This window comes from Neophocaena asiaeorientalis, unplaced genomic scaffold, assembly GCF_003031525.2.
Source record: "Neophocaena asiaeorientalis asiaeorientalis breed wild unplaced genomic scaffold, Neophocaena_asiaeorientalis_V1.1 scaffold24, whole genome shotgun sequence".
NCBI classification, from domain to species: Eukaryota; Metazoa; Chordata; class Mammalia; order Artiodactyla; family Phocoenidae; genus Neophocaena; species Neophocaena asiaeorientalis.
The window spans coordinates 5,519,637-5,534,940 of NW_020185317.1; the positions used below are offsets into that span (position 1 = coordinate 5,519,637).

At 40.3% G+C, this 15,304-nt stretch overlaps 1 protein-coding gene across 1 annotated transcript in view; it reads left to right on the top strand.

Moving 5' to 3' along the window:
* Positions 1–10,243: 10,243 nt before the first annotated feature.
* HIBCH (3-hydroxyisobutyryl-CoA hydrolase) overlaps positions 10,244–15,304 on the top strand; it is an 87,981-nt gene continuing 82,920 nt past the window's right edge. The window contains exon 1 of the mRNA XM_024733646.1: positions 10,244–10,355. Coding sequence (XP_024589414.1) covers positions 10,321–10,355 — 35 coding nt within the window. The 5' untranslated portion in view covers positions 10,244–10,320. The remainder of the gene's footprint in view (positions 10,356–15,304) is intronic.

The window sequence follows — 15,304 nt, forward strand, 5'->3', positions numbered from 1 at the left end:
GCCTTTTCATGTTCGACCATTTCTCTATTCATTCAATATACATTAATTCCTTATATCTGGGTATTATGTTAATGAATTTAAATGACAAACAACACAGTTATGCCTCTGCCCTCATGGAGCTCACAAACTAGCAATATTTGAGACTTACTATTTATCTTGTTTAATTCAATTAACAATACAGTAGTATGGCAACCCTTTGTCACTTTTGTTATGAATAATTTTCTTAGTTTGCCTTTTATTGAAGGGTGTTTATTATTTACAAATTTAAACATTTTTAATGTAGTCAAATCTATGGATCTTTGTTTTTATGCCTGGAAAATCCTTTTAAAACCAAAGATCAGATCAATATTCACTTATATTTCTCCTGATATTTTTTACTATTTGAATTTTTAGATTTAAGTCTTTAATAATCTGGAAGTTATTTTGAGAAGCTCTAAATTGATTTCCCCCCACCCAAATATCTAAATTTTTTTCTAATATCCAAATAGCCAATTTTCCTGACATCATTACTGAACAGATATCCTTTTCCCACTAATCTCTGATGACAAATACATCATGTATTAAGCTCTTTTATAACCTAGGCTATATTGGGTCCTCTATTCTCTTTCATTCATCTGCCTTTGGATTACTGTGCCAATGGCAAAGTTTTTAATAGCAAATGGGTAATTCTCCACCAAAATTCACTCTTTCCAAATATTCAAAATATTTATGTTTTCAGATGAAATTTATTAACTAACTTCTTATTATAAAAGTAATGCATTATGAAGACAAGTTGTGGAAACTTTGAGAAAACATGAAAAAATATAAAGAATGAAACAAAACCCATACCAAATTCTATGACCATGAACATTTTGGAGTATAACTTCCCATCTTCTCTGTGTGTTTATGTATATATTATTTCTACAAATGTTACTAAGCATACTGTTTTGTAAACTGCTGTTTAATCATCATATATGAGCATTTCACCATGTCATTAAATATTCCTTTGAAATATGATTTTTAATGACACATTAGCCGAGGCTTCTAGCATAAGGGTCGATGGCAGAGTGTCAGCAGGCAGCTCTCACAACCTCCTAGACTCAGTCATATCCTTTACTCAGTCATAGCAAACTAGCACTGAGGTCACCAATTGTTGTCACATGGATCAACATTGCATGCCTGCCACTGTCATACCTCACAGCTTGAAATCAGCTGTTGGAAACTTGAAATTGGTTTTGACTGTAATTCACTGGATTATGAGTTTTGGAGCATTTGCCACCTATACCTCATCTATTAAGCATGTGTAAAAATGACTCAACCATAAGATATTAGGTAGCTAACAGATAGGCAAAACTGTAGGTTACTCACACAAGAACTAAATTTGAATTGATTTAGTTGTAAGAGATTCCTAGCACCATATTGCACAATCTTACTTTTGTGTTCCTTTAAAAGTAACTAGGGCTTCCCCAGTGGCGCAGTGGTTAAGAACCTGCCTGCCAACGCAGGAGACATGAGTTCGAGCCCTCGTCCGGGAAGATCCCACATGCTGTGGAGCAACTAAGGCCGTGCGCCACAACTACTGAGCCCACATGCCCTAGAGCCCGTGCTCTGCAAAAAGAGAAGCCACCACAATAAATGTGTGCACCACAACGAAGAGTAGCCCCAGCTTGACACAACTAGAGAAAGCCTGCGTGCAGCAACAAAGACCCAATGCAGCCAAAAATAAATAAATAAAACAAATAAATTTTTAAAAATCATTAATATAACTCGTTTATACTTTCCTTAGAAAAGACTGAACAACTCTCATGAAAACAAAGCATATCCATGATTTTCTTAAAGATTTGGGGGAAGAATCCTTAACATTTGTGATAGAATATTTAAAACTCCTTGAGTTTTTCTTAAATTGCAGTGCAAATTTACTAAACTATATAAACTAGGGAGCTTTGAGCGTGGTATTGAGGGCTACATGTAGCTGAGATCCCAAGAAAGCAAAGGGTAAATTTCTAGAACAAGTCATGCAGATATATTTATAAGCACTTTCCAATGTATGGGAACATAGGCTTATCTCTAACAAAGTTTCACCAGGCCTGAGTGTTTATCTTTACTCTCTCACACCCTATACACACAAACACATACACACGTAGTACATATACTTAAAACTTCATAAAATAGGAATTATCTTTTTTTTTTCACTTACCTTTCCACAGAAGGGTTGCTTACTGAATTCCAAGATGTAAAATATAATAAATGCCAAAGCCTTGAAGTATATGGTTACTTAGGATCTGAGTTTCCCTCTGTTTCAAGGGAATTAAAAGCTGGAATCTGAGAGCAAAAAGCTCAGGGAAGGGACTCTGGATGGACTTCCCCCGTGCTTCATCTGAACACTTTTTTAGTAAACTGCCCAGCCCAGCCCCTACTGATTAGGTGTAGAATTCTCTGCCATTCAGTACAAAGTTTTTCCTCTGGAACAAGCATATTATCAATGAGTCATTTCCTCCAATTGTTAGACTTTCCTGAATATTTTCTTGTTTACTTAAGCCATCCATAGAAGACCCTAAAATCAACTTATGTTGGAGACTCCCTGATACTCTTTAGTTTGTAAAACAATTTCCTGCATATTTTGTTATCTTGAATATTTATATCCTCATTGCTTATTCCTTTTGTGTATTTTGCTTTGGAATACATTTGCCTAGTTTATTTTTAGAACTGCTAATTTTGTAATCTATCTTTTGGATATTACATGGTAAGTGTGAATATGACACTAATTTCATAGGGAAAAGTGCATTAAAATTCTTTAAACTTCTTAGGCATTCAAAAATAGTACTTTAAGAAGCTTGTTTAAAACATCTAATATGCAGAATCAAATTCTTTCCCAAAACCACACCCTCCATACCTCATGTTACCAAATTATTCTGGTAAAAACTTAAGCCAGGGCTTCCCTGGTGGCGCAGTGGTTAGGAATCTCCTGCCAATGCAGGGGACACGGGTTCGAGCCCTGGTCGGGGAAGATCCCACGTGCCGTGGAGCAACTAAGCCCGTGCGCCACAACTACTGAGCCTGCGCTCTAGAGCCCACGTGCCACAACTACTGAAGCCCACGTGCCTAGAGTCCATGCTCTGCAACAAGAGAAGCCACCACAATGAGAAACCCGCACACTGCAACGAAGAGTAGCCCCTGCTCGCCACAACTAGAGAAAGCCCACGTACAGCAACAAAGATCCAACGCAGCCAAAAATAAATAAATAAATATTAAAAACCCCACAAAACTTAAGCCAGCAAGAGACTGGAAAGGCAAGAGGAGACAAGAAGTAGATCTTTCATATGCAAATTATACTGTGTTTTTATTTTGTTAAGTAACTTCCTTCTATGATACATAAAGTTCATCATTATTTAGGTAATCTTAGGAGACAAATATATTTTGCCAATGGGGTCGTTCTATTACTCCTAACACCTCACAACTTAAAAATAATTTTAGCTTTCATAATGTCGTCACAGATATTGAACTTTTGATCATAAATGCTTTTCACAAGTTTTTTCTTACAGAATGTACTGACACTGAAATGTTTACTGAAATGTTTGCTTATTGTGATTAATTTCGAGTTTCCACAAATGAAATGTTATAAATGGGAGGAAAACATTGGAAAATTAGAAACTTGTCTCCTGTTTTTGTTGTTGTTGTTCACATAGTTCTTTTTTTTTTTAAACACTTAAAAAAAATACTTATTTATTTTGGCTGCCCGGGTCTTTGTTGTGGCATGCGGACTTCTTAATTTCAGCATGCTTGCAGGATCTAGTTCCCTGACCATGGATCGAACCTGGGTCCCCTGCATTAGGAGTGAGGGGTCTTAACTACTGGACCACCAGGGAAGTCCCAGTTCTTTTCGTCATAGATATTTTTCCTCTCCTTTTTTCACAAGAAAAGTTAAATATATTACCTGACATATACAGTTAAATTTTATCTTGGAAATAGCAACAAATGTGGTTCAGCTGATGCTTCTGTGAGGACCAATGAGTTAAATGAAAGTTGCAGACTATTGCTTGACACCAAGATGAGGAAAAGGACGCTAATTCCCAGTCACCAAGCACCTCTCCACTGCCATTTCTGGTCTCCTGCCCACCATCCCTTTAGATAGTCTTATTACGGAGGTTTTGTCCACAACATACTCCAGGGTCTAGGAGGAGATGTGTACAGCAGCAGCTGTCTCTCATTTGTTGTTGTTGAAGTCACAACCTAAAACTTGAAAAAAAGCAATCTTTGATGTTATCATTTACCATAAATTTTTCGTCAGCTGCAAATTATTTCCTACCTCATCCCTGAATCTTAAAAACACATGAAACATTGTCTTGCCTTGCACTGTCTTTTCGTTTTAAGTGAGTATTTTGCTCCTAAATATAGGCAGAAATTTTACAAATTTCGATTGATCTTACCACTAATAACATAGGATGTGTTGTTTTGGTTTTTTAATTTAGGATTTGGAGGCCAGGGTCTCAAAGGAGGGTTACTGAGCATTACAGCTGCACAGAACACTGATATTCACATTTTCTCTTTCCTTACCCTCTATCTTTATCTTCCATCGGGAAAGTGAATATAGCATTAAGAATAGTAGCAAGCCTCACCAACCAAACACCAGAACAATACAAAAGTGACTCTGAAAAGGACTCAAAGTCTTCCCATATGAGTGGAAAAGCATACTATTTCGACAGTCATTTGATTTTATTTCTCCTCCTCCAAAGAAATAGACATGCAAATAGACATTTGTACTATTATTATGTACCAAGGTTTACGTTTTTTGAAAATACAGAGCTTTATAATATCAATGTTATATCTTATGCTGTGTGTGTAAGAGTTATGCATGTATTTTAACTTTAATTATTAAGGACACAGTTTTTGCATGCAAAATCAAGCAATGTATGAAAGTTTTTTTGTAAGAAATCTGTTTTGGAGGCACTACCTTATGGAAAAACGTAAGCCTTTCAATCTTCTTTGATGCGATACATTCATCACCTGGTGGCAACTTACTAGAAACCCAGTGCACGTAGTAAAGAAAAAACTCACCCCAAAAGTATTTTGAGAATTACCTATAAAGAAAAATGTGGTAGGTTTTGTGTAATTTTTTAAAAATAAATTTATTTTATTTATTTATTTTTGGCTGCGTTGGGTCTTTGTTGCTGTGCACAGGATTTCTCTAGTTGTGGCGAGCAGGGGCTACTCTTTGTTGCGGTGCGTGGGCTTCTCATTGCGGTGGCTTCTCTTGTTGTGGAGCACAGGGTCTAGGTGCACAGGCTTCAGTAGTTGTGGCACGCAGGCTCAGTAGTTGTGGTGCGTGGGCTTAGTTGCTCCGCAGCATGTGTGATCTTCCCTGACCAGGGATCGAACCTGTGTCCCCTGCATTGTCAGGCAATTCTTAACCACTGCGCCACCAGGGAAGCCCTGTAATATTTTTTACGTCCTTAAAAATCACTTTTATTTTTGTTACAAAACAATTATTTACTCTCAAGAGAAACAATAGAAAATATAAATAATAATAGAGAAGTAATGAGTCTCCCCTATTTCCACCACCAGCCAAGGATAACTGCTGCTAACATTTTGGGTATATATTCTTCTAGAATGTTTCTATGCATACACATACACATTTTTTTCTAACAGAAACCATCTTTGTTTTTGAAATTTCCTATTTTATTAATGCTCCTATCTTTATCAGCTGTTCTTTGAATCAGTACACTGGGCATGGATACTGGTTGATGATCTGAGAAAGAACCCATCATTGCCTGCCAAACCCACCTAATCTTGGAACTCATAAACATCCCCAGTATCCAAATAGATGGTTAAACCCCAGGGCCTCATGATCCAAGGTGACCCATTTATAGCTCAAAAAAGTTAAACCAGGCTAATCAGATTGTTACGCTGAGTTCAGAAAATGAGAAACAGATGGGCCAGTTAGTAAGTTTGACAAAAGCAAAATGAATAAGTAAATAGATAATGATTTAAAAGCGATATTGTGAGATGCTGTCACGAAGTAGAGTTGGGCTCAAACAAACCAAGGCAAGTCAAAACCTCTTAAAAGTCAAGTTAGTATGAAGGTGTAGAAAAGATATAGGAAAGGATGTGGGGAGCCAGACAAACTGGCCATGTTTCAAAGTGATACTGATAGAATTAAAATCTGATTTTGTCATGTTTCTGCTTAAATACCCGTAAGGTAGCTTCATAGACCCTTTGTGATCTGATACCATCCTGTCACTTCTTGCCACTATCAGAATGCTGGAGTCATGTTTTGTTTCATCTGTGCAGAGTTTTCCTATATCTAAAACAGTCAGTTCTTCTGAGCAGCCTTCACTGATTCTTAGACGATGACAGGTGGTCCTGCTATGTGCTTCCATAGCACCGTGTAACCTCCAAGACTGCAGGGCCCAACACCTAACATAGCACCTGGATCATAATAGGCCTTCAGTGACTATATAAAGCACCAAGAGAGAAGCAGACATTCCACAAGTCTGTGTGAGATTCCATGTGACCAAAGAAAGAGGGCAATGAAAAGAAAGGGCACCCAGATGTGGCTCATATGTAATTAATATTAAAAAAAAATTTTTTTAAAGTACTGGTTCAGTTGTTAAATTTAAATTAAAAATAATTCAGTTCCTCAGTTGTACTAGACACATTTGAAGTGCTCGATAGTCACTTGTGTCTGATGTTGAACAATATAGCTATAGACAACTGTGAGAGTTTTTAGCAGCTAAATAAAAAGTCAAAAGTGGCATCCTAGGAAGATTTGTTATCAGTAAAATACAGAGTGAATTGAAGGATGTGAGAGAGAAGAGAAAGGCTAGATCTGGAATGAATTACATGTGGGTACTAGAATGGTAGCAGCGGGGTGTTAAGAGGAGTGGGCAAATCTGAGAGATGTTTCAAAGAAATAATTCGTATGCCTCGATGACTGGCAATGAGAGAAGAAAAAAACTATTCAAGAGTGGTAGCCAGGGACTTCCCTGGTGGAAGTGGTTGAGAATCCATGTGCCAATGCAGGGGACACAGGTTCAATCCCTGGTCTGGGAAGATCCCACATGCTGCGGAGCAACAAAGCACACACGCCACAACTACTGAGCCTGCACTCTAGAGCCCACGAGCTACAACTACTGAGCCCGCGTACCCTAGAGCCCGTGCTCCGCAAAAAGAGAAGCCACCGCAATAAACCCGCGCACTGCAATGAAGAGTAGCCCCCCCTTGCCGCAACTAGAGAAAGCCCGTGTGCAGCAACGAAGACCTAATGCAGCCAAAATAAAAAAAAAAGAGTGGTAGCCAGCCTCCAAACTGACCTCAACGATCCTTGCCTCCTTGTATTCACACCCTGGTGGGTGTAGTCCCCTCCCACACTGTACTGGTGTAGTATGTGTGACCTATAGAATAAGGCAGTAGTAATGGTACATCACTTCCAAGATTAAGTTATAAGAGATATGGTCTTGGTGGTTCCGTCTTGGTGGTTCTCTCTTTTGGATCACTTACTCTGGAAGAAGCCGGCTGCTATATTGTGTGCAGCCCTATGGAGAGACCCCTATGGCGAGGGACTGAAGGCTGCCAACAAGCTTGTCAGTGAGTTTGGAACTGGGTCCTTCTGCCCCAGTTGAGCATTCAGATGACCGCCGTCCCAGCCAACACCTTGACTGCAACCTCAGCAAAGACTCTAAGCCAGAACCACCAAGCTAAACCTCTCTCTGATTCCTGAGTCTCAGAATCAGAGAGATAAGAAATGTTTGTTGTTTTAAGCTGCTAGACTTGGGGTAATTTGTAACAGCAATTGATAAATCCACCAGTTAGACATATGGGTCAACTTTTCAGTGATTATGAATAATGCTCCTATAAAGATTTGTGTGGATTATGTTTTCATTTCTCTTGGGTGTATATCCAGGAGAGGAATTGCTAGGTCTCATGGTAACTCTATGTTTAACCATTTGAGGGACTGTCAGACGTTTTTTCTGAAATGGTCATAGCATTTTACATTCCTACCAGCAGTGTATTCAGGATTCCAAATTCTCCACCAACACCTGTTATTTTCTGTCTTTTTGATAGCCATCCTAGTAGGTGCGAAGTCATATCTTATCTTGGTCTTGATTTGCACTTCCCTGATGGCCAAGCATGTTGAGCAGCTTGTCATATGATTATTGATCATTTGTACATCTTCTTTGGAGAACTGTCATTTTTTTTTCATAAATTTATTTATTTATTTTTGGCTGTGTTGGGTCTTTGTTGCTGCACGTGGGCTTTCTCTAGTTGTGGTGAGTGGCGGCTACTCTTCGTTGCGGTGCACGGGCTTCTCGTTGCGGTGGCTTCTCTTGCTGCAGAGCACAGGCTCTAGGCGCACGGGCTTCAGTAGTTGTGGTGCAGGGGTTTAGTCACTCTGCAGCATGTGGGATCTTCCCAGACCAGGGATTGAACCCGTGCCCCCGCATTGGCAGGCAGATTCTTATCCAATGGGCCACCAGGGAAGTCCCAGGAGAACTGTCTTTTCAATCCATCATCCATCTAAAAAATAGGGCTATTTGCCGTTTTTTATTATTGAGTTGTAATAGTTCTTTACATATTGTAGATACTGGCTCCTTATCAAATATATCATTTGCAGATTTGTTTCCCATTCTGTGGATTGTCTGCAACTAGAATTCTTAGTCCAAAATAATACAAACATTTTTGAGAAAGGTCCTGGGTTACATAATTTGCCCAAATTCACTAAACTAGCACACTAAACGAGTGTGCTAAAGGCAGGTCAGGACCGACATAATTTGTGGGGCTTCGTGCAAAATGAAAATGCAGAGTCCCTTGTTCAAAATTTATTACAAGCAGAGCATTAAACCAAAGGCAGATTCCGTCTAAGCATGGGGCCTTGTGAGACACAGGTTACACACACATGAAGCTAGGGGGACAGGGAAGATTTGAATCTTGGGCTTGCAGGAAAGCCCTTGGTCTTTCCAGTAAACCATGCTGATGATTGTTCATTTTTTGTGCATGCTGAATGAGGGTGACGTCAAAAAGCAATTTCCCACAGCAGGTTAAAAACTGAATTGTAGGTCAGGAGTTCTTTCTGTGATGCCAGTTTGCCCTCTGTTCAATGGGTATTTGGATAATTATATTTGAGTAGGTAGAAAGGTAATTTTTGACCAAAGGCTTGACAGTATATTCTCAGATGTTAACTTGCTGAGGCTAACTCCTTTAAATTCCCTCTCTCTGAAATTCTTCCCTGAATTCCTCCTTCCTGATAAATGTGTCAGTGGTTCAGTAGTGATGAAATGTTTGCTGCTGGACATCTCGGTGTATCTGGACGCAGAGGAACATTCTTCTGTATCTACATAATAGTTGATACTAGAGGTTGAGTTAAATTTTAGTTTCATTCAAGAGTAGGCTACTTTCTAGATGCAATTTTATGCTTTTGCTGATAACAGTAACTTTTAGTTTAGTTGAAGACATATATATCACCTCTTAAGGAGACAATTCTTGTCTGTCATTAAGGAAGATTGGGGAACTATAACTTTTCCAAAAAACCGGAAATATCTCAATCCTAATATGAAAGAAATTCTGCTATGTTAGGCTAGGAATAAATTACAGTAAATGTCCTCCTCTTATCACGTGTATTTCATCTGCTTGATTCTCAGAATAGAATACTAATCTTAGGGACTTCCCTGGCGGTCCAGTGGTTCGATCCCTGGTTGGGGAACTAAGATCCCGCAAGCCGCACACCACAGCCAAAAAAAAAAAAGAATACTAAGTTTACTTTTTAAATGCTGTTTGGCCGCACCGTAGGGCATGCGGGATCTTAGTTCCTCAACCAGGGATGCAACCCCTGCCCCTTGCAGTGGAAGAGCGGAGTCTTAACCACTGGACCGCCAGGGAAGTCCCAAGTTTACATTTTTAGTTTTAAAAAATCTTAAGATTCCAGAAAAGTATTTCCTGTCAATCTCTGCTAGTCAAACTGAGCTGTCTAGGTCACTTGGGTTTTTCCCAGGAGAGCCCCAAGCGAGCAAACTCTTCCCTCCGGTTCAGCCCGCCTCTGCTCTCTGACCTCTCCTTCAGCCCTGCCCCGCCTCGCCCACCGCCTGCACCCCGGCCCCGCCCCTCCCCAGGCCACGCCCCTTCCCACCTCCCATCTCCCTCAACCATTTCCTCAGTCGGTGGCTCTCGCCCCGCCCCTCAGCGACGCGCTGCGGTAAAGTCCTGCCCTAGGTCTCTCTAGCCCCCTGGAGGACTTGCAGTCTGTGTCCGGCGGCGCCGGGCGGCGGTGGGCGGGTCTGACGTGTGGCGTGAAGAGCCAAGCGAGCGGGCTGCCGGGTCAGGGTTGTTTTAGGCTCGAGTGTTTTGACGATGGGGCTGCGGGAGATGTGGAGACTCATGTCGAGGTGAGTGAGCGAGCGGTCTAGGGCAGGTTCATCGGCTGCGCTCGCCCGGGTGGAAAAGGTCAGGGCGGTGGGGACTGCCTGGCCTTGACGTTTCGAGTCGCCGTTGGAGGCGCAGCTCTCAGACCCGAGTCCCGACCCGCTTAGACCACCCTCAGCCCTCTGCTGGGTCTCGGTGTCACTCCTTTTAGCACCTTTGCAGCATCACCTTCGTTTTCTGCCTCTCTGGCTCTTAATGCAGACTTGACCCCCGTTTCTTTCCTTTTTCAAAGTTGAGTAAGTTTGGGGGACACGCAGGGTTTCGACTTGGGGGAATTTTGTGGCATGTTTTGTGCTGCTAACAAACGCTCGTGCTTTGCCAGTTGTTATCTGTGCTTGTGGTGTGATTGTTTTTCAGCTGTGTCGCGTAGTTCCAGCGTTAGTGCAGCTGTCTGGAACTTTGAGGCGAGTGTTGCGGCCGCACAGCTTGGCTTGGGGGAGTATGTGTGCAAACGTGTTTAACTTTTGAAAGTGCTACTCAATGCAGCTTGAGCTCAGCTGAGGAAATCTGGTAGCAATCACTGTAGAAAGTTAGGCTGGAGCAGTCTTGAGGCCTACCGCCTGCCCCCATGCATTACCAGGTATCAGCTCAGGCTGCTGGAAGGGAGAACCGGCTAATTGCCTCACAGCTGAAATTCCTGGGGGTTTTTAGTCTTGGATTTTGCTTTAGGGCAAAGGGATGGGAGTGGTTTTTTGATTTAAGAATACTTTCAGTTTTAGGGCAGTGTGTCTAGTTGTTTTAGCCTTGTATCCATGCACCTGGTATTCAGTATTTGAAGAAAAATCGAAGAGTTGCTTTCCTTCTTCGTTTTTTTTTTTTTTAATACCTTGAAATTAGTTGTCTCTGTGCCTCTAACCAGCTCACAGAGGAACTTGGCAGATATAAAGAAAATCGGTACACATAATCATTGCTGATGCTTTTTTGAAGCTGTGAGCAAATACCGAATTAATTGAGAAACAAATTGGGAAGACATGTTAACTTTGTTAACAAAATTAACTGACTTGGGAAAGAATCTGTCATTCCCAGAGTTCAGATTGGCTTTGTTGCACGCCCAGTTGCAAGGCGCAGACTGATTAGGCGAGTCCTGGACTGGTTTGGGGGCTTTGGTCAGAGATGCCTTTTCCAGGGCCAGCCCTGGAGTGGGTATTACCCTGGCAAAGCAGAGACCTGAGGCCAGTATCATCCAGTCTTAACAGCCTAATTACAAATGTACTAAGGAACAGGGTGCCACAGTTTTCTGAGAGGAACTAGGGCCCCTGTGCTGTGGTTGACATTGTTGGGCAGTCCTTGAACCCTGGCTTCCCTTGGCTTTTCTGTCACTGTCTTGCTTTCCTACTACCACTCCCCACTACTTATCTTGCCCTAGTGCCAATACAGCCCTTGGAATTTTTTGTTATTGTTGTAGTTACCCAGTAAAGTACCTCTCTCTGAAGATAGCTCTCAAATTTGTATGTCTAACCTTGATTTATCCTGAGCTCTAGTACTAGTCACAACCACCTGAATGTCTCTTTTGCACCTCAAATATACATTTGCACATAAGTGCAACCCTTATGCCTCCTCTGCACTTTCAACTTCATAGCACTATCTATTCTTCTAGATTCCTAAAGTTATCTAAGTTCTCCCACACTCCCAATCCTTATCTCTTCCTGCTGATTTGAATTTGAACATTCCTCTCATTTATCACTTGTTCTTTTTGCAGAAACTTGATTAATGGACTTATCTCTTCCCAATTTGAATAGGTTCTGCACGTGACTGCCAGATTAATCTTGCTGAAGTTTACTTCAGTGCCTTCCATTCCTCCGCTCAAAAGCTCTTAGAGGTGTTCTCCTACCTATGGAATTAAATAAAAAGTTCCCAGCCTGGGTTTCAAAGATTAGGCCCCAGTTTAGTTCATGAATTCAACAATACTTACTGTCCTGTTACAGCTCCTGGGAGATAGTGTTCTAGGCACATCTGTTATCCTGTAGCCAACCTCGACTACTTGTTTTTTTTTTTTAAAAAGATTTTTTTGATGTAGACCATTTTTAAAGTCTTTATTGAATTTGTTACAATATTGCTTCTGTTTTATGTTTTGAATTTTTGGCTGTGAGGCATGAGGGATCTTAGCTCCCCGACCAGGGATCCCAAGGGTCGAACCCACACCCCCTGCATTGGAAGGCAAATTCTTAACCACTGGACCGCCAGGGAAGTCCCTGGACTACTTGTTCTTATTGTTTTTAACTTCAGGTCATTGAAGTTCGAGGAGATCAGATGAGAAACAAATATTTAAACAAAAGTAATACCTAGTTATCAAGTCTGTTAAGTGTCTTAAAGGAAAAGAGAGCCAGGTTTAGAAAGGAAGAAGGGCTCAGGGAGCCTCTTCAAAGAGACTGATCTTTAAGCTGTTAATAGTGTTTATTCCCTTCTTCATCTCCTCTGTGTTGTGCTGAGCTATATTGTTTTGGTTTGCTTCTTGGGCTGCCTGTCTTCTCTTTCTTTTACTTCTGTGTAGTTGTTTCTGAAGGCTCAATATTTGATTCTCTGTTATTATTTTTTAGTCGAACAGTCACAAACCCAAATGCAGATGCCGAGAGGGAATGGTGCTGGCTAGTGGCAGCTGTGGGGATTAGTGGGGAGCTAGTGAGCAGTAGAGAACGCTCTCTCTAAAGGCAGCTTTTCAGCCTGGGTGTCGTTGCCGTTGTAGAGTGTAGACCCAGGGTTTCCAGAACTACCAGTTTGTCTGGAAAAGCTGGAAAGCTGCGTTTTTAAGTGAAATCTCTTGATTTTAAAGTGTCTGTCATTTTAAAACACTGCTAACCAAACAACACATTTGTAGGCTCAAGCGGCCTTCAGGCCATAGTTTTCAACTGTAGCTTTCTCACTTATTCCTCATAGAGAGCTTAGAGGTTCTTAGGCCTCAGTGATTGTCTATACACGTGACTTCCTGAAATGTCTTTAGTTGTAACTTTTCTTTCAAACTCCAGTCTTTCTTCTCCACTCACTGTTGAATATTTCTACTTAGGTCATTACAACCTCAAATTCAAAATGGAATTCATATTTCATCCTACAAACCAGCTAGTTTCCTTCCCAAGCTTTTCAGTACCTATTTCTCCTAGCTCTCCTGGCATGAAATCTTGTAGTCGTTTTTGGCATAATTCTTTTTCTTTTCCATTGAGTTTTTACTTCGTAATAACTCAGTAAATCATTGCCTTGTTTCCACAGCTGGTGTTCATCAGTTCATGCCTGAGTTACTTGGCCTTGGACTTGATTTTCTGTTCTATTCACATTCTACCATGCCTAGTTCTGCTGTAATAATCTTCATTAAGTACTATTTTTATTATATCGTCATCTGAAACAGTTTCATGAAAAGTTAATTTTGTAAGCCCATGTGTGCTTTATTGGATAATCAGAAATCTTCTAAACGATAAGGTTCTCATCCTTCTAAGACAGTCGTTTTTAGCAAGTATGAGGATCACCTGGAGGGTTTGTTAAAAATAGATTTATGAGCCTTACCCCACTGTGTCTGATTCAGTAGGTGTGGAATGGGGCAAAGCATTTGCATTTCTGACAGGTTCCCAGGTAAACTGATTGTGTAGGTCCAGGAACCACACTTTCAGAACAACTGCTGCAAGCAGCCAAGTTGACCATCACCTGAAGGAAATAAGCCTGATAAAGTGAATTAGTAAATTAGTAGTAGCTGGAATGTGCATGTCTCTTCCCTTCCACCAGATGGCACTTTGAGAGTCAAAAGGAAGGAAAGAGACCATAAATTAAGAATTACTTGGAGACTCTGAACATGCAAATACATTTCTGAGATATAAAAGTTAATACCAGATTTTAAATAATAGCTGAGCATAAATCGGAACATATAGAAGGAATATGATTATATAGAATCTGGCAGGGAACTTAGTTGTACTTAGGTTTGTTTTCTATTTTGCTTTATAGTAACTGGTCCAGAGATTTTTTTTTGACCTGTAAATGCCATACACAGTGGTTCAAACTTGCGTTTGGTAGGTTTACATTAACTTTTCTGAGTGAAATAAAATTCTATCTCATATATAAAACTGGGACTTGAAGCCAGGCCTTGTGTTTCTCTTTGTTTATTCTTTATGCTGCAGGTAGTACTTAAACTGTTACATAAAACCTGCCAATCTGGCAGCATCCTCATTAGCCTTGAACTGGCATTTGGGTATTGGCCATTAAGGAATTCAAAGTTATTCTGGATCTAAAGAAATTCGTGCTTAAATTTTTTGATACTTAATTTTTCTTTTAGGAAGTTTTTTGAGTTAAGTTGAAAAAAATTTTAGAAGTGGTGCTTTAGGGTAAGTATAGTTCAGATTGTAAAGTCTATATGAAATCTCTATTTTAAAAATACCCCTAAATAAGAATCTGTCACTTCAGGTTAACTTTTTTTTTTTTGAAGTGGATCATTTTTAAAGTCTTTATTGAATTTGTTACAATATTGCTTCTGTTTTATGTTTTGGTTTTTTGGCCGAGAAGCATGTGGATCTTAGCTCCCTGACCAGAAATTGAACCCACACCCGCTGCTTTGGAAGGCGAAGTCTTAACCACTGGACCACCAGGGAAGCCCCCCCAGGTTAATTTTTATAAAGTATTGATTTTAATGACAACTTGTCTGAACTTTGGAATCTTTTGGGGAGCTTCAAACAAAATATCTATGTCTGTGTCCCATCTCCAGAGTTTGATAATTGGTCTTGGATGTGACTGGGGCTTTGGAATGTTTACAGTAGTCCCAAGTGATTCTACTGTGCAGACTAGTTGTGGAATTACTGGCTTAGGATAAGAATATTTTACTTGTGGTAAGGCAAATTCAAAATACGCTAGTCCAGGAATGTGAAGTGTGACTGACTTAAATTAGTGATTTTCCTCTTTTTTTTGTAGTAGTATTCATTTTGAATGTAATAGAAAATGA